Source organism: Procambarus clarkii, chromosome 21, assembly GCF_040958095.1.
Source record: "Procambarus clarkii isolate CNS0578487 chromosome 21, FALCON_Pclarkii_2.0, whole genome shotgun sequence".
NCBI classification, from domain to species: Eukaryota; Metazoa; Arthropoda; class Malacostraca; order Decapoda; family Cambaridae; genus Procambarus; species Procambarus clarkii.
This window is the reverse complement of record NC_091170.1, coordinates 33392099-33414436: the sequence shown is the minus strand read 5'-3', so window position 1 is coordinate 33414436 and position 22338 is coordinate 33392099. Positions and strand designations below refer to the sequence as shown.

At 38.3% G+C, this 22338-nt stretch overlaps 2 protein-coding genes across 4 annotated transcripts; both read left to right on the top strand.

The window, feature by feature from the left end:
• Positions 1-1540: 1540 nt before the first annotated feature.
• LOC123760627 (uncharacterized) lies at positions 1541-8018 on the top strand. Its single transcript, XM_045746362.2, has 3 exons — positions 1541-1671; positions 7176-7360; positions 7703-8018. Exons 1-3 carry the CDS (start codon positions 1651-1653, stop codon positions 7857-7859), a joined length of 363 nt encoding a protein of 120 aa, XP_045602318.1. The 5' UTR covers positions 1541-1650; the 3' UTR covers positions 7860-8018.
• A 4578-nt stretch (positions 8019-12596) lies between these two features.
• LOC123760626 (zinc finger protein 845) lies at positions 12597-22124 on the top strand. Of its 3 annotated transcripts, none has more exons than XM_045746359.2 (4): positions 12597-12732; positions 16188-16447; positions 16633-16843; positions 19449-22124. In XM_045746359.2, exons 2-4 carry the CDS (start codon positions 16192-16194, stop codon positions 22081-22083), a joined length of 3102 nt encoding a protein of 1033 aa, XP_045602315.2. In that variant the 5' UTR covers positions 12597-12732; positions 16188-16191; the 3' UTR covers positions 22084-22124. The 3 variants fall into 3 exon arrangements, with proteins under 3 accessions (XP_045602315.2, XP_045602316.2, XP_069184390.1); XM_045746360.2 differs by lacking the exon at positions 12597-12732 and adding an exon at positions 12812-13717; XM_069328289.1 differs by lacking the exon at positions 12597-12732 and adding an exon at positions 12845-12935.
• Positions 22125-22338: the final 214 nt, after the last annotated feature.

Here is a 22338-nt window from a genome sequence, read left to right as displayed (position 1 = left end):
AAGTTCAACGCGGGCTCACCATAGCCCGTGCTACTTGGAACTTTTTGTTCCCAGTAGCTGAATCTATAACAACAACAACAACTGTCTCCTCTATTATTGGGGAGGTAATAAACCCGATAGTTCAAGAGTGTCATATCTGTGGAACAGAAGCAGAGACGCCACTATTGCACTACTTACTGGAATGTGAAGCAACTGAAGCCCTGCGCATCAAACTCAACATTAATCCAACGAGAGCAGCTGCATTAGATGTAAAATCCACAACGACTACAATGATCGGAAAAGCAATTGAAGAATAGGACTCGCTAGTAATCACTGTGCTTCTATATCTGCCACTAAGATAATGTTATTAAAACAAGACCCGAACTCAATTACGGGCTCACTATATATATATATATATATATATATATATATATATATATATATATATATATATATATATATATATATATATATATATATATATAGCCAGTGCTACATGGACATTTCATTCTGAATAGCTAAAACAACAACTGTCTTCTTACTTACGGGCTACTCATGCATGTGCCACCTCTGGGGTGGCTTAATCTTTATCTATCAATCTGTCTCCTCACTTGTGGATGAACCTTATAGGTTAAAATGTGCAAATTATAATAAGTATAATACTTCATACAGCTAACTTTTAGTCAACCTTGAACAAATATTACATTTGGAGAAATCCTCTTCCAATTAAACCAAGATGCAAGAACATTAAGTCAGAGGGAAAGAAGCCCTAAACATTAAAAATATCAACACGAAATATGCGGTCATATGCAATGAAACATGTCAAAATATATTATATATTAACCTGTTCTCAGGGGAGGAAGGAAATACGCTCACGGAAACGGATTGAGAGTGACTACATAATTAATGCTGTTATCTACTCTATCCATGGTTAGGTGAAGGTTATTTTAGGTTAAATTTTGATTAGGTTGTTTCATTGCATTATGATTTGTAATCGTAAGCAGCCTACATAAACAAAATAAATTATTTGCGTAACATTATCTTTAACACTTGACCCTTAATACACATAATTTTAAATTGTTAGACCGTCTGACAACTCGTTGATTAAAATATTTCCATAATATGTAGAATAATTACATTTTGGATAAATTAATACCAACCGGAAGTTCCTAATTATTATCCTGATTGCTCACTAGCAGGAGCTTGTGAGTGTAGTCCGGTGTGGAGCTCCCAGAAACACCACCATCATACACTACCAGGAACGTGGGTGTGGAAATCGTAGTGAGAGTTTGGTACTTGGCAGACAACACGAGCACACAGGAAAGCCTACCGAGAACTTTGCACTCTAACCGCCACTTTGAATTACTTCGCTCCCTTTTATTTATCTGAGACTTTGTACGTACATATGTAAACAAATTTTTGTATCCATATGAATGCATGCATCATTAAGAGTGTGATGTTCGTGAGGCCAGCGCCCACACCCCGAGTGCTCCGCCAGCATTAACAGGCATCCTTGAAGCCTGGCGGTCACCTCCAGTGTTCAGAGGAACCTGCTCGCCCCTCCCACCAGCCTCTCACCTGCCTCCTGCTAGCTCCTGCCTCCTTCACCAGTCCTTCCTGGCGCGCCGCAGCCACCACTACGTGTCGCCCTGTCCACCTCTCCAATCTAAGATGCTCTCCACCCCACTGCTGGTACGTCAACATAACTTACAAATTATTATTATTATTACGATTACGAAAGAGCGCGTGGTTCTCATAGTATGTAAATCGCGAAGAGTTTACATACTATGAATTTACATACCTTATTCACATTTTGGTGAATAGTGTGATCACATATAACCACAAAGGAAAATGTAACAGGAAATCCTTCAGCGCTTTCCTGTCTATTTTAACATATCCGCTTTTGCCATTTTGGTTCCTGGTTTTACTCAAGATCATATCTGCAATTTTACTAGTTTCCTTATTTTTTAACTTCGACACTTCATTCTGTGAATACATACTGACTTTATATTTCTTTTGTGATTACTTCCGAAGCTGTATTAAAATAGACGCGAAAGAACTCGAATATTTCCGGTTTCCTTTTTCCTTTGTGGTTATACGTTATCAATCGTCGGGAATTCGGAAGAGTGAAAAATATGTGACAATTGTTCAACCAAGTTCATCCGTGTCATATACGACGCAGTTCACAATATCGTAGGTAATAAAGTTTCATACATTGAAGAGAGGTGCACTCAGTCACGAAATATACTAAAAGTTAATATTTTCCAGTCAGTTTCACACACCACTGAATAGTCACCTGAACAAGTGTCAGTGCGAGATTATTTGCATACTTCGACACCTGTTTATAAACATGAGGATAAATAAATCCAAAATTCTGTATTCACTTTTTAATTTAGGACAATCTCATCGTGATATATTTAAGGATGAGTGGAGACACTTACCTGTACGACCCAGCTCAGAGTAGGTATAAACACTGGCATTACTGCTATGAGCACAGCGAACCCTTCCGTGTCTAGTGAGATGACTGTCCTTGTTGCTCCCTCACTTGCAACCGGCGAGGCCAGCCAACAAAGACATTGTTTCTAATGCCGCGCGTGTCATGAGCCAGTAAAATATTTGTCCTATATAATATTTGTTTATGAATAGAATATTGTTATTATTATGTTAATATTTTATTGTATTTGAGTTATGGGGGCGTCACAAAGTAAGGGTTAAATGTGTTATACGGATTGATTAGGAAACAGGTAAGGTTTGTTCTTGGGCGTAGGAAACTCACTCTTTTGAGTTGCAGTTTACTGTGCAACCCATCACTCCTCCTGTGAGTGGTAGTTTATTAGGCACCCCATACACCTCCTGTGAGTAGTAGTTTACTAAGCACTGCATACTCCTCCTGTGAGTGGTAGTTTGCTGTGTACCCCATACTCCTCCTGTGATTGGAAGTTTACTAGGCACCCCGATACACCTCCTGTGAGTGGTAGTTTACTAAGCACCGCATACTCCTTCTGTGAGTGGTAGTTTGCTGTGCGCCCCATACTTCTCCTGTGAGTGGCAGAGGCAGAAGGCACAAAAGGTCTTAAGTGGATATTGTTTGGTATTGTTTTCATAATTTATCTTCAAAACTTATATTTAATTGCAATGGTAGCTAGCAAATCAGCTTGCACTGTAATTGCACTGAATGACAATATAATTAATAATAATTTATTAATTCACTGTGTCGGGGGACAGGCAGCCAGAGTTTATATACACGTTAGGCTTATGTATATCGAGATTCCCCCCATCCCACCCGAAAGGTCGAATTACTGACCCAGGATGCAACCCCACAAGCTAACTCCTGGGTACCTACTTCAAGCTAGGTGAACATGAGCATCATGTGATAAGAAATGTGCCTAACCATTTCTGTCCCGCCCGGTATTCGAACCTGGAATTGTCGAGAACGAACCCGATTGAACTACCGGGACCCCCTCTCAATATATATCCCACTCAGGAACACACCCACACTTGGACCAAGAGCACAGAAAGACAAAGGAAGTTGCATTGTCGGTGCAATAGGTCGTGACCCGGCTGAATCTGCATTTCATGAACGTCACAAGTGAAAGCGGGAGATATGCGGAGAGCGTAGTGTTCCTGGTTACTCTGGGAATACAACACGTCTTGCGTACTTGTCACTAATAAGTATTCTCGACAGACTATATGAGGAGCGTTTAGGCACGCACCGGTTTTGTGCTTGGTGCTTGTATCAGGGAGAGTAAATGTGAGGTGTCACGGACGGGCCTCCGCCCACATCCTCTGGGTCAGCCAGTGCTCCAGGGAGGCGCTTCCCTTGCACCGGCTGGCGCGCAAGGTGCATCGCCATATATGGGGGCAGCGGGACTACGGCCTATTGGTGTTGGCAACGAGGTACACCCCTAGTGCATTTAGGCACGCACGCTCGCCCGAACACACACACACAGAGTAGTAGACAAATGGAATGCATTAGGAAGTGATGTGGTAGAGACTGACTCCAAACACAGCTTTAAGTGTAGATATGATAGAGCCCAGTAGGCTCAGGAATCTCTACACCAGTTGATTGACAGTTGAGAGGCGGGACCAAAGAGCCAGAGCTCAACCCCCGCAAGCACAATTAGGTGAGTACACACACACACACACACTAACCTGACAAACAGGAAACACAAAGAGGATGATAATGAGAAAATATCAGTGGAGATCGGTAAGAAGCGGGGATCCCTCGTCTCGATGCCTGAACCTCAGCAGTTCATGATTTACTTGAATGACTTTCTCAACAAGATATATCGTTTATCGCAGTGTGTGTGCAGGCGATGCAAAACTGATACAAAGTGTAAGGTGTGAAGAAGATTACAAGATATTAGGGAAAATCTAAATAACGTAACTCACACAATGGGCAACAGCGTCCAAGTTCAACAAGTCACAATATAGGACAAGGAAACATACTTTTTACACCCATAAGTTAATAAATCAATGTTCATTACCACCGTTTATCCACCCAAGCCGTAAATGCCAAGACATTAATTCAGTTTAATATTCAGCAGCTGAAAAAAGTCATTAGGATTAATAAGATCTTTAATTAACAAGCCGCCTGCTTCCTGTCCCCGTCGAGGCCACTGGAGATGGTGGCCCTCAGGTAATAGCCTGGGGATCTCAGGAGCCAGGCTATTGGAGTTCAGTCCCAACAAATGCAAAGTTATGAAGTTCGGGAGAGAGGAGAAAAGTTTGGACTCAGTTAATAATAAATAATAATAATAATAATAATAATAATTCATTGTATCGGGGGACAGGCATCGGGCTACAAGTGTACACTGTGTCTTGCTCAAAACACTCCCGGACAGGCCCCCATATGTGTTGGGATCGAACTGTCGACAACCCAACACATTTAAAATAGGTTTATTCTGAGTGTTTATCTTATGTTTCGTTGTAATAGAGCGGTACATTAATTTGATCAGGTGTCACCCTCAGTCGGACCTATTGTCAGGTGCGACACACTTTGTGCCGATGTCTGACAAAGGACAAGAAAATAAGATTGTATAAAAACTTCATCATGGATATATTCGGATATATCTCTAACCACCTTATATACAATATATTACATGCAGTGTACATAAGTACAGATATATATATATATATATATATATATATATATATATATATATATATATATATATATATATAATATATATATATATATAATATATATATATATATGTCGTACCTAATAGCCAGAACGCACTTCTCAGCCTACTATTCAAGGCCTGATTTGCCTAATAAGCCAAGTTTTCATGAATTAATGTTTTTTCGTCTACCTAACCTACCTAACCTAACCTAACCTAGCTTTTTTTGGCTACCTAACCTAACCTTACCTATAAATATAGATTAGGTTAGGTTAGGTAGGGTTGGTTAGGTTCGGTCATATATCTACGTTAATTTTAAATCCAGTAAAAAGAATTGACCTCATACATAGAGAAAAGGGTTGCTTTATCATTTCATAAGAAAAAAATTATTGTAAATATATTAATTCAGGAAAACTTGGCTTATTAGGCAAATCGGGCCTTGAATAGTAGGCTGAGAAGTGCGTTCTGGCTACTAGGTACGACATATATATATATATATTATATATATATATATATATATATATATATATAGAAAGAGACTGCGACCATGAAATGGTCGTCTCTTGTCCGATTGTTCTTCCCACTTACAGATCATCCACTTTTCCGTAATTAGGACCACTATTCGGAAACTGTGTGTTACCTCAACGCCTCTATCTATCAATGACGGTGCCTTCCACGACCTCAGAGACGTTTACCATGCCGCTAGGTTCTCACGTCCGTTTCCTTTGGTGAGGGTAGAGCATACTGGAACAGTTGGGTCAGTTGGTCAAACATCCGAAAGCGACGACAGCATGTTGACTGAATGGAGGGGAGTAGAGGTCTGTTTCTCCACATGCTCCGGCCAGCACTCGTTACCTCGCCCGGTGGTTCTGATTGGCTAACAGAAATTCCCGCCACCGGACGAGCCATACCGTGCTGACCGTTAACGACCTCCACGGTCGTTAACCTCGTTCTTCCTGTAATAATGAACGTATTACTAATAAATAACTGTGCCTTTATGCGACGAAATAACACGATACGATATTTCGTAACAGTCCTCCCCCCTCCCCCCCAAGGTGGAATTACTGACCCCGCTCAGGATACAACCCCACAACAAGCTAACTAGCACCTGAGTACCTATTTACTGCTAGGTGAACAGATGCATTATGTGATAGGAAATTTGTCTAATCATTTCTGTCCCGCGTGGGATTCTAGCTCAGAATTCTCGATTGTGAGTCGAGAACGAACCAGATTGTACTACTGGGCCCCTTATATCGTGCATCCCGTACCATTACCATGGGCGGTAGTGGAATAGGTTAATGAGGGAGTTACAGTCCCGCTCCTGTGGCAGGTGAGGCCACTACGGGCTCACCATAGCCCGTGCTACTTGCAACCTCTTGTTCCCTGTAGCTGAACCTAAAACAACAGCAACAACGGTTACTGAGGCACATATTGAGTTCGGGAACTGAACCCCGAAATTCATTTAACAGCCTCGATAAGCTAGTTACCTAGTTTCACATATTTAACTGAATTTACGTGAGAGCCACTAAAAATCTAGTAGCTTCGACGAAGACAAGAAGCCGGCAGCTTGTCAATGGCCCCCCCCCCCAATTTGCCCTAATGATTATTTCAACCATCGGTGTTTTATAAAACATCATGTGTTCAGGAACTGAACCCCAGTTGGGTTAGCTAAGCAAGTTATACCCCTGATGTTACTGGGCTTGAGCTACCTCATCCCTTTGTGTGTATTTTACCTCAATAAACTTATTTCAATTTCAATTGATGTTACATGGTTTGTTAACAACAATATGTTCACAATTTTATCAAATTAAGAAGCCATGATCCCAAGAAGCCTAATACAGGGATCGCAATTTGGAAAAGGTTGATCTCCCATTGTTCAAGGAAGTGCCGTTGTTGGTAGAGATCATGAACCTGACACATTCAGAGTTCAGTTGCAGTTATAGTGATCTATTTTGAGGGATGTTGACCTTACATAGAGACAGGAGGCGGGCGTGTGTGCAAGGGTTGAAGTGGGATAGCCTAATTATCCCATCAATAACTAGTATTTCTTTCACGCTTTATTTTGTGTTATAGGTTTTGGTGATGGCGTCGTGTCTGGCAGGACAGGTGGCGTGTCGTCCTCGTGACACGGTGGCATCAGACGACAACGACGTGGAGTTAACAGCAGGCACCGTCGCCTTCCCCAGCCACCAGTACGGCTCCTTCGTCGGCGAGGTGCAAGTGTCCTCAGACCATCTCAGCGTCAGCCGCGCCAACAGGTCACACACTCTAAAGTCTTAACACAATTATTTATGCCATATCTCACCAAACCATATATCTCACCATATATGGGAAAAATTAATAAATTTATTGGTCTCTATTTCCCATCAGGAAATGAAATGTTAACCTCGTGCACGAACTAGTACATTTATCTTATTGTTCTCACCGACTCGTGCCTTAGCTGCCTCGCAATTCACTGGAACACAACTAATACTCACAGCCACGGGCTTTTGTACATAAGGATGAGTAACATAAACTGACAGTCTATAACATAACCTTTGTCAGAGTATTTTACTGTATCCAAAGATATTGCAATTTCAAGCTGTTTTTGGTCTCTTCAGGTTGAAGAATGCCTCCTCTGGACCTAGAGTCTCTGCCTTGGTGGCAGGGCCTCCGGAGGGCTCTGAGGTGAGCGTGGGGTCGTCTCCCGGCCTCTCCGTCTCCGGCGCCACCCTCTTCTTCAACAACCCAGCCCAGGTGGTCCCCATCACGCCCTGAAGCTCCCACACACCTCTCAAACCTAGCGACTTTCCGCTACATCTCTCCCTCAGTCTGCCGAGGTTCTCCTTTCAGCAGCCCAGAGCGTCTTTATGTTGGAAAGATTCCATTATATATATATAGCACAACATTTGTGAAGATAAAACCTGTATACATATATATCTTGTTTCAGCTCAATTATCCTCCATAACTTTACATTTCATTTCATAAAGAACTAAATTATTATCTTAAACCCAATTTTTCTCACTTTTTCTCATTCTACATGTCACCCGGCGTTTTGCTGTCTTGAACATTAATTATTAATTACTACATAGATACTGTTACTGATTCCTGGTGTATCTAAATATCATAAAATGACATGTCACTTTTTTAATTTTCTTTATTAACAAGCTTAGGTATACACCTAAGGGCCCTGACAGCTGAGTGGACAGCGCTTCGGATTCGTAGTCCTGAGTTCGATCCCCGGTGGAGGCGGAAACAAATGAATAGAATTTCAATATATTAGGCCTCTCTGCACCTATTTGCAGTTTCAAATTACGATTTTTTTGCCGAAAATATGCAAATTACTGAATACAGCGATGGGTCATATTTCGCCCCCCCCCCTGTAGTTTTCAAAATATCTGAAATGTCGGAAATTTTACCACTTAGAGTGATTTTTGAGCCGAATTCTGACTCTCTGCGCCTTTTTCATTTTCAAATTACGACTTTTTAATCCGAAAATATGCCAATTACTGAAAACGGCGATGGGTCATATTTTGCCCAAACCCCCCTGCAGTTTTCAAAATATCTGAAATGTCAGAAATTTGAATCCTGAGCGTGATTTTTGAGCCGAATTCTGACTCTCTGCACCTATTTTCACTTTCAAATTACGGCTTTTTATACCGAAAATATGCCAATTACTTGAAACGGCGATGGGTCATGTTTTGCCCAAACCCCCCTGCAGTTTTCAAAATATCTGAAATGTCGGAAATTTTACCACTTAGAGTGATTTTTGAGCCGAATTCTGACTCTCTGCGCCTTTTTCATTTTCAAATTACGACTTTTTAATCCGAAAATATGCCAATTACTGAAAACGGCGAAGGGTCATATTTTGCCCAAACCCACCCGCAGTTTTCAAAATATCTTTAATGTCGGAAATTTGACTCCTGAGCGTGATTTTTGAGCCGAATTCTGACTCTCTGCACCTATTTTCATTTTCAAATTACGGCTTTTTATACCGAAAATATGCCAATTATTTGAAACGGCGATGGGTCATGTTTTGCCCAAACCCCCCTGCAGTTTTCAAAATACCTGAAATGTCGGAAATTTGATTCCTGAGCGTGATTTTTGAGCCGATTTCTGACTCTCTGCACCTATTTTCATTTTCAAATTACGACTTTTTATACCGCAAATATGCCAATTACTGAAATCGGCGATAGATCAAATTTTGCTCAAACCCCCATGCAGTTTTCAAAAAATCTGAAATGTTGGAAATTTGACTCCTGAGCGTGATTTTTGAGCCGAATTCCGACTCTCTGCACCTATTTTTATTTTCAAATTACGACTTTTTATACCGAAAATATGCCAATTACTGAAAACGGCGATAAGTCATGTTTTGCCCAAACCCCCCTGCAGTTTTCAAAATATCTTAAATGTCGGAAATTTGACTCCTGAGAGTGATTTTTGAGCCGAATTCTGACTCTGCGCCTTTTTTTCATTTTAAAATTACGACTTTTTAATCCGAAAATATGCCAATTATTGAAAACGGCGATAGGTCATATTTTGCCCAAACCCCCCTGCAGTTTTCAAAATATCTGAAATGTCGGAAATTTGAGTCCTGAGCGGGATTTTTTAGCCGAATTTTGATTCTCTGAACCTATTTTCATTTTCAAATTACAACGTTATATACCGAAAATAAGCCAATCACTGAAAAAAGCGATGGGTCATATTTTGCCCAAACCCCCCTGCAGTTTTCAAAATATCTGAAATGTCGGAAATTTGAATCCTGAGCGTGATTTTTGAGCCGATTTCTGACTCTCTGCACCTATTTTCATTTTCAAATTACGACTTTTTATACCGCAAATATGCCAATTACTGAAATCGGCGATAGATCAAATTTTGCTCAAACCCCCATGCAGTTTTCAAAAAATCTGAAATGTTGGAAATTTGACTCCTGAGCGTGATTTTTGAGCCGAATTCCGACTCTCTGCACCTATTTTTATTTTCAAATTACGAGTTTTTATACCGAAAATATGCCAATTACTGAAAACGGCGATAAGTCATGTTTTGCCCAAACCCCCCTGCAGTTTTCAAAACATCTTAAATGTCGGAAATTTGACTCCTGAGAGTGATTTTTGAGCCGAATTCTGACTCTGCGCCTTTTTTCATTTTAAAATTACGACTTTTTAATCCGAAAATATGCCAATTACTGAAAACGGCGATAGGTCATATTTTGCCCAAACCCACCCGCAGTTTTCAAAATATCTGAAATGTCGGAAATTTGATTCCTGAGCGGGATTTTTGAGCCGAATTCTGACTCTCTGCACCTATTTTCATTTTCAAATTACGACTTATTATTCCGAAAAGATGCAAATTACTGAAAACTGCGATATTTTGCCCAATCCCCCCTGCAGTTTTCAAAATATCTTAAATGTTGGAAATTTTACTCTTGAGCGTGATTTTTGAGCCGAATTCTGACTCTCTGCACCTATTTTCATTTTCCAATTACGACTTTTTATACCGAACATATGCCAATTACTTGAAACGGCGATGGGTCATGTTTTGCCCAAATCCCCCTGCAGTTTTCAAAATATCTGAGATGTCGGAAATTTGACTCCTGAGCGTGATTTTTGAGCCGAATTCTGACTCTCTGCACCTATTTTCATTTTCAAATTACGACTTTTTAAACCGAAAATACTCCAATTACTTTAAACGGTGATGGGTCATGTTTTGCCCAAACCCCCTGCAGTTTTCAAAATATCTCTAAATGTCGGAAATTTGACTCCTGAGCGTGATTTTTGAGCCGAATTCTGACTCTCTGTGCCTTTTTTCATTTTCAAATTACGAATTTTTAATCCAAAAATATGCCAATTACTGAAAATGGCGATGGGTCATATTTTGCCCAAACCCCCCTGCAGTTTTCAAAATATCTGAAATGTCGGAAATTTGATTCCTGAGTGTGATTTTTGAGCCGAATTCTGACTCTCTGCACCTATTTTCATTTTCAATTTACGACTTTTTAATCCGAAAATATGCCAATTACTTGAAACGGCGATGGGTCATGTTTTGCCCAAACCCCCCTGCAGTTTTCAAAATATCTCTAAATGTCGGAAATTTGACTCCTGAGCGTGATTTTTGAGCCGAATTCTGACTCTCTGCACCTATTTTCATTTTCAAATTACGACTTTTTATACAGAAAACATGCCAATTACTGTAAACGGCGATGACTCAAATTTTCCCCAAACCCCACTGCAGTTTTCAAAATGTCTGAAATGTCGGAAATTTGACTCCTGAGCGTGATTTTCGAGCCGAATTCTGACTCTCTGCACCTATTTTCATTTTCAAATTACGACTTTTTATACCGAAAATAAGCCAATTACTGAAAACGGCGATGGGTCATATTTTGTCCAAACCCCCCTGCAGTTTTCAAAATATCTGAAATATCAGAAATTTGAGTCCTGAGCGTGATTTCTCATCTTCAGAAGTATATAGCTGCTCTGGAGAAAGTGCAACACCGGGCAACAAAAATAATTCCACATCTAAGTAATCTCACGTATCAGGAACGGATGAGGGCCACAGGGCTAACAACACTGCAAACCAGGCATGACAGGGATGATCATATTGAAACGTTTAAAATACTGAACAAATTGGAGGATGTGTATCCAGAAAATTTCTTCAAAAGGTCAGATGTAACACGAACTAGGACCAACGGTTTCACGCTCAACAAGCCATAATGTAGGACTGAGAACAGGAGATGCTTTTCACCGCACAGGGTTATTAACCCATGGAACCAGCTACCCTCCGAAGCCTTTAATGCCGAAACTCTGTTGGGTTTTAAAGTACTGATGGAAAATATCATCAGCAGTGCAAATGGGCGGACCTTCGACAAGCCTCCGGCTTCCTATCCTCGTCGAGGCTACTAGTGCTAGTGGCTCTCAGGTAAACTCAGGTATACGTCAAAATGCGACGTGCATTTAGGAGGACGGGTTGTTTATACAACGTAACTGAAATGTTTTAAGTTTTCCCCCAAACGTATTGGCTGTCTTATTTATTTATGCTAGTGGTCCTATATACTTATATTTGTGGTCTTATATAATTATATTAGCGGTTTTATATACTTATACTAGTGGTCTTATATACGCTGTAACCATTATTAAACCTTTGTATATTATAATTTTGTATATTTTTAAATAAAGATTATTATTATTATTATTATTATTATTATTATTATTATTATTATTATTATTATTATTAATAGTATTATATTATTATTATTAATATTATTATTATTATTATTATTATTTAATTATTATTATACATTAGTAAGTAATACAGTGTATATGTACAACTAAATTAACATATCCTTATTTATTTATGCTCATTCAACTGATGAGCATGACACAGTATAATTTTGTAACTTTTGTTAACATATATATTTATAAATACGTAAATACTGATGATGCCAGGTTTCTATTAGTTTTTTATTAGATGTAAAATGAAAAGTCTGATTGGACAGTAAAACTCATCCTTTGAAATTTAGCGCCAAATACCTCTGGATGTTCGACGGAAGCGCCATCTTGTTTAGTTGATACTTGTTTGTGTACCTTTACTAAGACTCTTGCTGCTGTATTATTACAAAAGGAATGTGCTCTTGATAAATCGCCATTTTCACCAGGTGAGATAGTTTGCTGTGTGGAATTTGGAGCGTAGAGGTGAGGCCGGGCGCTCCCGCCAGGCCGGTCGTTAGGTCATCCGCCACACCTGAAAATAAGTCACATCAAAACAACTCTCACGACCTGTCTTGGTGTTGTTGTTGTATGGTCGTATACCCTGGTCGTATACCCTGGTGATTGTGTCCGGCGATGGTTGTAATAACCTGTATGCCCTCATCCTCGGGTTTCCTTGTTAAATTTTGCTCTTGAGGGCGAGTTTATTGGGCAGGATCACTCGTCCTGTGAGGGAACACTGCTACAGTTGATGCTCCAGTACCTTACCTCTCACTAGGAGGAACACCTGCTGGGTTGTTCATCCTGTCACTTGTACCCAGAAGCAGCTGATCCTTACTTAGCTCTCTCAAGTGAACACACTGTAAAACAAGGGATTAACATTTTACAACCCTCAACTTTTCCTTATATTGTGGGTGCAAAGTGAGAGAACCTTTTTAAGAACAGTGTTTGTTTAAAACAGGGCTCAAACACTGTGGGGGGTTCATTGTGCTACACGTATTTCTATTGTCTCTTAGATAGGCACAATCTTTCGGGTAGTGGTCTAGACAATGTCCATCACTTGTGCTGCACATTCCACTACTTCGCTCCTCAGCTGTGGTTTCCATCCTGAATCTGTATGTGTAATTAATCTCGTGACGACCTTGTTCCCTAATGGCTGTGTCCCCTGGCAGTCGAGTCCTATGATAGTTGTACACCCAGGTGGTTGATATCCTGAAGATTTTCTCCTGTGGTGGATACCCAGCTTGTGAAGGATGATCACATTGTAAGAAATAAGTTATTTGAGACGAGCATACTCACCTGACCATAGCTTCAGTCATTGTCGAGCTAGGAGTTAAAAAATGAAATGTGTATCAACCTAATTTGTTCAAAACTGTGACCTCAAGAGTGGGAAATATGTTTTGGGGGCAAAAAATTCCAACACCTCTGCATTAGGTTAGTATATTTCATTGTGATAATTTGTGTGAACCATTACAGTTCCTGTATTAGTGCTGACTTTTGATTAAAAAGGGAAGTGGTTTTATTAAATTTAGGTTTGAATATTTGTCCCCTTGGCTAGTTAATCTACTTATTCCTGTATTATTTGGGGACCACCACATCTCTAGTGGAGACAGCCCAGAAAGCTTTTGATGGGTCTCTAAAAATCTGTACTGTAATCTCAACAAGTTTCTTGTCTATGTGTTAAGTAATGAATTCCTCAGTGGGTTATTGGAGTAACCTAGTGGTAATGCCATCACCTGGTAGAACTAGGCAAGTCTTTTTTTTTCAGTGAAAGGATGTTTGTTTGCATCTAGAACTAAAGTTGCTGTATTTACAGTAATGTTACCCATATTAGGATGTACTTTATAAGCACTTTATAGTATATACTGTACACAGTTTAGTAGAGTAACTAAACTTTGAGCATACTTAAATACCTGCTATTTTTTCTCATTTCATCTATTACATAGGATTTTATTAGCATTTCAAAATTTATACATCTTTTGTGCAAAATTTATGCAATTTAAAATTTTCGATTTTCACCGTTTCATTATTGTACACAATTCTTGAATTGAATTGTGTTCTGCTTGTTAATTCATGTAATTGTCAAGATTGGATATTACCTAATAAAAAGATAACATTTATTTCAGAAAAGTCATTATTTAGAAGAATTTTGGAGCATGTGGCAAGATCATGCATAATCAAACTTACGTAAATCAGTTTGATGCCGTTTCTTGTATATTTTTCTGGAGGGCGCTCAATGGGGGCTTCTTGTAGCTAGTCACACTGAGATGCTCCCTGTAGCTAACCACACCGAGATATCTCCACACAAGTCGCATGAGCCCCAGGAGTCTGTAGTGGCCTTATGGAGACCAGAGCCAGAACTTGTGTGTGCATCTATCTCAGTGTGGCTAGCTACAAGGAGCCACAGGAGCATAACCAGAAAGAGGTATTTCTTATGATCAGCACTTTTTTTTTTTTTATGTTCAAGTTCCAGGTACCATAAAATATGCAGTATATAGTTTTCCCTGGAATATATCCAGATTTCAGGACTCAATATGACAAAATCAGAATTTAAATAATATGAAATTCTGTCTATCCATGAAAATTTTAAAATATGTAAATATTAAAGATTAACTCTAATTGTAACTATCATTTGAAAAAATTTATAATAAAAATGTTTATAATGGTGTATAGAACATGTATCTGACTTGGAGTGTGCTAATAATTGTGCTCTTGAAGGATTGAAAGGTTTAATTTGATCAAGTATTTAAATATTTTAGTGAGAAAATTTTAATTCCTTCCTGTGTACAGTATTTACCATCATACAGTAGTTGGTATACATATATATATACCTCTGCAAAGGGTTAAATGACAACCCAAATTTTCTTACTCATTTTTTCTATTGCGGACATATAAAGCAAATTTGTTATTATTACTAATAAAATATATTACTCTTAAATTTTTTTATAATAATAAACGTATTTTCAATTTAAATTTTAAATCAGTCCATTCTTTAAAATAAGTGGGAGTTAAAATATTTTTTAAGCTGGGTCACTAAGTTAAATAAGTGTGGAACCATAACATTAAATTTTTATTGTTTAGTACAGTCCCACTCACTTCAATACACTTAGGATTTTGGGTATTTTTTTTTTTTATTATTACCATTTCTGTTAAATTGTTTGTGTTCAAATTGGATATTAAATTGCAATTGTACTGTAACAACTTGGGCAAAAAATTGTGTGAATATAAAGATGAGACACTGATCAGTAAAATTTTTCAATTAAGTACTTAATTTTAGTACAGTAGTTTTCTTGTTTACATGAATTATAGCATTCACCTTTCATATCGTTTGATCAACAGAACATTTCAAACTTGTGTTGATTTAACCCTTAAACTGCTCAGCATAAGGGGCCGGGAAGCAAAAAATATTTGAATTATGTAAAATTACTTAAAAAGTTAAACGAATCTCCAACTTATTGGCTTCAGCGTCATGAAACTTTCATCAAAGTATTTTCAGGAATTGACTGAATTTAACTGAATGACTGAATTTTTTTGGGCTGATTTTTTTACAGATTTCAAACTATTTTCTTTGTCTCATTTTGATGATTAGGGACCAGATAAGGGTTTTTCACTTATATAAAGTATTCCCTAGATCATTATAATTTTTATAATTATCCCTATTTTTTTTGTGGGGGGGGGGGGAAGGATTATTATTTTTCTTGACTTCATTTCAACACATACTGACCTACAACCTTCACATATTCGAGTATGAATGCCAAACAATGTTTGTTAAAACATACAAGTAAATTAATGCATTAGAACTGCCTTATTCATTTTTGATAACTTCAGATATATCTATAACTAGATAAAAGTTTATATGCACATGTCTTATATGCATATCCCTCAATCAATTTAAAATTTTCAGGATCATGAAAGAAAACAGTGCAGGAAAAGCAGCGCTAGAATGTATGATATGTGGTACTGTGTGTTCTTCAATTTACAAGTACCACAAGCACAACATTCGTGAGCACACACTACCCCAGCTTTCACGTGCAATACTGAGACTTAAGAACTTGCCAGTGCCTTTAAATGATCCACCAGCAGATGGTGATGAAAGTGAAGAGGAAGTCACTAGAAGAGAAGAACAAAGGCAGGGAAGCAATGTGGATATGGCTGAAACCCTAGGTATGTGATTATACAGTGTATGTGTGTGTGTATGTATGTGTATATAACAGTATATATGAGTACCTAGGAACTGTGTAGATAGATTAAATATTGTAGTGTACACTGTCTATGTGAATTTGTCAAAGATAATTGCAACACCAATATCAAAGTAATAAATATTCACTAAGGTGATGTTTATATTTCAGGACTCGCTTTAAAGGTAGAACTAATGGATGAAGAAGTTATTGAGCTTGGACCAACAGACAATGCAGATAATCTTCAGATTCAAAGTCGTCTTGTTAAAAACTTGCATGAAAGAAATCAACAGTCAAGACAAATTATTGAAGTCAAGGAAAATAACCCTCCTCCCTGTTATATTAATCCTGCCATTGAAGATCCTGATGCTATTGTTGTAAAGTAAGTTATTAGAGTATAATGAAGTATCTAGGCTTTTGTTACTTGAATGAAAGATAATGTTTTTGCTTGTTGTGTACAAGCAAGGCAAATATCTGAAGTGAATTTTTAAAGGTTTTGTGTAGCTAATTCTCTTAGTGAAGCATGTGTTTCTGAAGTTCATTCTGAAAATATGTTAAATATACTGCAAATAAAATGGATGAGGAAGAATCAAGTTCCCAGGGGAAAAAAAAATGCTCCTGAGGTGAAGCAAACCGTTGGAAAATACTACAACGGAACACAGACCCAAACCTGGTTGCAAATCAGGAGAGGCCCAGCCACAGTGCATGAAGGCCTAAGCACGCAAAGACCCAACTCCAACCAACCAGCAAAGACAGTAGCAGGTTATAAACCACTGAATGCACCAAAACAAGAGAGCTAAGGAACCAGGTACTAGGAATCTGAATGTATACAGCAATGGGCCCCAAGGGCTCAAGAAGCCAAACAGGCAAGGCAAAAAGAGAAAAGTGACTGTAAATGCTAGAATGTTCACAAACAGCAGCTCACATTACTTAACAGGGAATTAAGAGACCAGTGGTCATCAACGTATCAGCCATTGTTGAAAACCTTTCAGAAACCTGAAGACCTAAGATCAGGGATGTCGGAAACCCAAATGTTTGTATTTTTCCTCTGTTTTTCTTCCTCTTTCAGGAGGCTGATAACTGCTGCTGGTACTGGGAAGCATTTTCAAGATAGGCCCAGCATTATTTTCATGATAAACCCAACAGGCATGCTGGGCCTGCTCTTGTAGCTACAGACATACCATGAGGCCTAATATGGATATACACAACCCATGTCATAGGAACCTAAGAGATCATAATCATTCACTAATATCGGGCAACAAAATTTCACATCTAGCTTATTTCTCATGCACATGCTTCAAAATTTCATTTTCAAAGGAGAAAGGGTCCATGTTTTACTGAACGAAAACCTCTGCAACTGGAAATAAATAATCATGGAATTTGGGTTTAAATAAGCTCAGTGGCTTTCCCAGGGCCTCAACTATTTCTTTTAATATTGCCTCCATCAGTAAACTGTCCCATCATCTTAAGCAAATCCACACATATCCCTGCTTCTTATTAGCCAAATCTGGTGAGTAAATCCAGCATGGAAAGTGTGTTCCAACCGGAGGTTCGCAAAATCAAGGCTTGTTGAATTGATGTTCTGCTGTATATGGGGGCGAGGCTGATTCGTTCCGTTAGGTGTTTAGTTCAACTCATCATTAAATCCAGAAGGGGTTCAAATTGATGACTGGGTAGATCGTTTGTCGAGTTGTTTACAGTTTCATTTCTCATTTTCTGTGAACTTGGCACATGGCTGTTTTGCTTTGCTTACTTTCTAGAAGTTTCATTTGGTGATGGTGATCATAAAGAATTCCATGCTCCCTGCACCTGTGTAAAGGGACCAGGTTCTGGCTCAGGTCTCTGGTAGGCTATTAAGGACTCATGGGGCTAATGTGATTTGTGTGTGTGGAGCCATCTCGGTGCAGCTAGCTTCAGAGATCCACCAAAGTCCAACCAGAAAGAGGCGTTTCATTATCATGTTCCCCTAACTCCCCTTGCCACTTCGAGGGGGTATAGGGTGTTTATGTAGCTTCAGGGCACCAATCCCCCCAGCCAATGGGCATGGTGAGAAGGCACTCCTAAGCATACCTAATACCCTATCAAACACAAACTAAAATACACATAAATGGCAGATCTCATCACAACCCACAAGAGTTAAGATGATGATAATAACATACAATAATAACATAATAATATACACAAAATGGAAAATTCTTTTGTATTTCGTTTTTCTTAGATGGGACACAGCACACAAAGGGAGAGGTGCACATTATATCATTAAAAAAGTACTGAAGCTGAAGGCAAAACAACAAGCTGCCTATGCGGCAAGATTGGTGACTTGACAGCAGCATACATGGAAAAACTATTCATAGTGGAAGCTCCTAACAGGGCCCTGGAGCGGGAGGGTTGTCATGTGTGCGCATGGGGGCATTTAACACTGTATTTTTTGTGCCACTTCACACCCTTTAAGTGATAGAGGATTGTCAACTTATGCCAGAGAAAAAAAACAAATATAATCAGTTTGTAGGAAAGTTAATGTTTTAATAATATTTTATCAACTTATAACAAGCACCTTTGACATGGCTGTATGTTGCTGTAGATGTGTTTCTGGAGTTTGTTGCGGCTAGTTTCACTTCATGCAATATGTTTGTATAGAAGATATGATGAATGGTTGGGGTGTGTCTTGTAAAACTTTAATCTTACCTTCCTATTTGCTCCATTATTTGGCTAATGCTAGCCCACACTCTAAATGGGGTAGCGATGATCATGTTCACTAATTAAAGCAAATTTGGTTCTAGGTATATATTTAATTTTAGATAGTCTCATGTCTTACCATGTTGTAATTTATTTATGACAAATACTGAATGTATCATTTAATTTTTCTTTTGCTCGAAACCAACTTTCAGGTTCATTTTTTAGGTATACATAAGTTTGAATCCTATTGTTCTTATTATATAAATATTTTCCTCCACTGGGTCTCATATTTAATCACATTTTATTTGCAGATTCAACCGAGAACTGGTTATGGCACAGGATAAAGGCAGGCCATTAGTATACACTGAAGATTGCAATTTGAAAAATAGACCTATTAATAGGCAAATGAGGGCAGTAGTTAAGAGAACTATTGACATTCCAAACCCTAAAGCTTTCATTATGGATTACAAGAGAGTTATGTCTCGATCTAATGATAAATACGTCATGCAAAATGTTAATATAACAGATAACCTTTGCAAAAAACGACGTGGTCGTCCAAGAAAGAAAGCAGAAAATAGTGATTACTTTCCACCAAAGACGATAAGCCGGAAGAAATTAGAAAAGGAATTTGAGTTTTCGGAGGATGAGGATGACTTGGAGGGGCTAGTTGATCCTCCTCTTTTCTCTGAGGATGAAGAGGAGGAAGCAGCTGCTGCAATTCCTAGCATCACCAGAACACGCTCAGGAAGGGCCATCAAAATAAAAAAAGAAGATGGCAATTTTAAATACTATGACATGCCGTTAAGATATCAGTTAGACACAGAAGAATTAAGCAGTCCAAAGGACTGGACTGAGGATTCTGTCCCACTTATGACAAGGTGGGGAAAAAGACGGAGAAAATCCAAGCAGGTGAATGAATGTGCTGTAGATAAACCTGATCCTGTTATAAAAATTGAAATATGTGAGGATTATCAGAGTAAAGATACTAATGATCGAGAAAAATCCTTTAATGTTAAAACTGAGACTTCAAACGAATGTAGCATTAATATTGGGGAAGGTCTAAGCATGCCAGCAAATAATCAGATTGCAGATGATTCAAATGAGTTTGACAGATCTTCGGTTTCAGAATCATTTGATGGTTTTGAATGCTTTCTGTGCTTTAAGGCATTTACTTTTAAAGAAGATTGTGAAAAACATATACATGAGCATCTTAGTAAAGTAGTTGCAGAGAGTAATGAAACGACAGATGGTAGCTCACATGAATTTGATGGTGTTGCAAAAGTATTAGATTATAGTGATGATATAAGTATAAGAGTTACAGATAATGTTTCCTTAATATCTTCTAAAGAAAGTGACAATGATACAGCTCCTATCACAGATATGTATATAAAAGATCATGATCCCACGACACCAAATATAGTTATTCAACCTTCTACCAAGTATATGGAGTCATTTACGTGTTCCATTTGTAATGAAGATTTTGAGTCTCAGACAGCTCTTCAGGAGCATACCCATGAAAGTATCTATACTTGCAAATTTTGTGGGAAAAAATACCAAAATCGAATTAATTTGCAAAGTCACACAAAAAGATACCATGAAGAAACTGATTGGATGAAGTTCAAGTGTGCTACTTGCGGAAAGAATTTTGGGTTCTTGACAGCTTTAGAGAGACACATGAAGGAACATAATCCAAATAAGAAGTTTTGCTGTGAGCAATGTGGGAAGGTTTTTAAGAGCCTTACTAATCTAAAACACCACATACCACTGCATACAAGAGATGAAGTTTATGAATGCTCTTTCTGTCCCAAAAAATATTACATAAGATACAGCTTTGAAAAACATTTTAAAACTCATGTTAGTGCACCAAAGTTTCATTGTGAGATTTGTGACAAACATTTCATTGAAAAGAAACAATTTGAAGTTCATTTAGAGAGACATCAGACTGGTGGAAGCTTAGGAAGAAGTAAAGACCTGAAGTGTAATAATTGTGGAGATATTAGAACTCCGAGTGAATTAGAACTAGTAAGTGAGACTGATTCAGGTCACCATAAGAAGTGCTTAGTGTGTGGAAAGGGACTTTATAAAATATACATGATAGAAAATGTGGATGTATCATTTCAAACCAAGAGTGATAAACTAAGGGAGCAATGTAAAATATGTGGAAAATCTGTCCTTAATCTCCAAAGGCATGTGAAGTATACTCATTTAGAAAACGAATATGTACCTTGTGACATATGTGGGTTGGTAGTAACAAAAGCATCATTACCGTCTCACAAAAATCGTAAGCATGGTGGATCTGCAGTGACTTGTGATCATTGTAACAGAGTGTTCAAAAATATAATGTGTCTAAGGGAACATATGACTAAGGTTCGACGAAAGGCAGACCCAACCAAGAACGTATGCAAATTTTGCAAAGAAATGGTTGCTCCTGAATTCTGGAAAGATCATATGATGAAGCACCGGACAAAGTGCAATGACTGTGGTGCTTCAAATTTTCCAACTCATGTAGAATTTATGGCTCATCTTGAGACTTGCAGGAGGTGCAGCAATTGTGGCACAACAGATTTTACTTCACGGGGGGAGTTTTTGGCTCATATTGAAGTGTGTGGCAGCAGCATTGACATAATGACTGGTACCCTGGACTCTTCTAATGACCAAGAAGTTGTGACTAGTATATTTGCCATAGTGGATGATAGCACTTGCTGTGAAACATGTGGTGATGTATTTGAAAGTCAAGGTTCTCTTTCTCATCATATTACAGAAGCTCACCCAAATGCACTTTCATCTAGTCACATTTTACATCAAAATACCATGATTGATGAAGCCATCTTGTATGCTTGTCCTCAGGAATCATGTGAAGTTATTGTTACAAGCAAAGAATTATTAAAAGATCATATTAGTAGCATGCATGATACACAAATTGAAAACCTTGATAATTTCACATAATTATTTTATATTAAGACTTGTAAATAAATATGTAAATTTGTTCTGATATGTTTTATTTATACAAATATAAGTACAGTATTATAATTTTTCTTTTTCTATTTTAAGTATTCTGCAAGCTAGTATGTATTGCGTTAATTGTATTCAGGTACTGCTGGGTACTCCTAGTCTTTGTATATATTGTGCAACCAAAGTACCATCACATAACCTGATATACATTAATAACTAATCAGTTACTTCTACACGTGCACTTCTTCC

What these genes read in the sequence shown, in the direction of transcription:
- LOC123760627 (XM_045746362.2), top strand. Translation starts at nt 1,651, where the DNA reads ATGCTCTCCACCCCACTGCTG. An exon ending in TGCTCTCCACCCCACTGCTG is followed by an intron (nt 1,672 to 7,175) that starts GTACGTCAACAT and finishes TTTGTGTTATAG; the next exon opens with GTTTTGGTGATGGCGTCGTG. An exon ending in AGCGTCAGCCGCGCCAACAG is followed by an intron (nt 7,361 to 7,702) that starts GTCACACACTCT and finishes TGGTCTCTTCAG; the next exon opens with GTTGAAGAATGCCTCCTCTG.
- LOC123760626 (XM_045746359.2), top strand. Translation starts at nt 16,192, where the DNA reads ATGAAAGAAAACAGTGCAGGAAAAGCAGCGCTAGAATGTATGATATGT. An exon ending in GGATATGGCTGAAACCCTAG is followed by an intron (nt 16,448 to 16,632) that starts GTATGTGATTAT and finishes TTTATATTTCAG; the next exon opens with GACTCGCTTTAAAGGTAGAA. An exon ending in CCTGATGCTATTGTTGTAAA is followed by an intron (nt 16,844 to 19,448) that starts GTAAGTTATTAG and finishes TTTTATTTGCAG; the next exon opens with ATTCAACCGAGAACTGGTTA.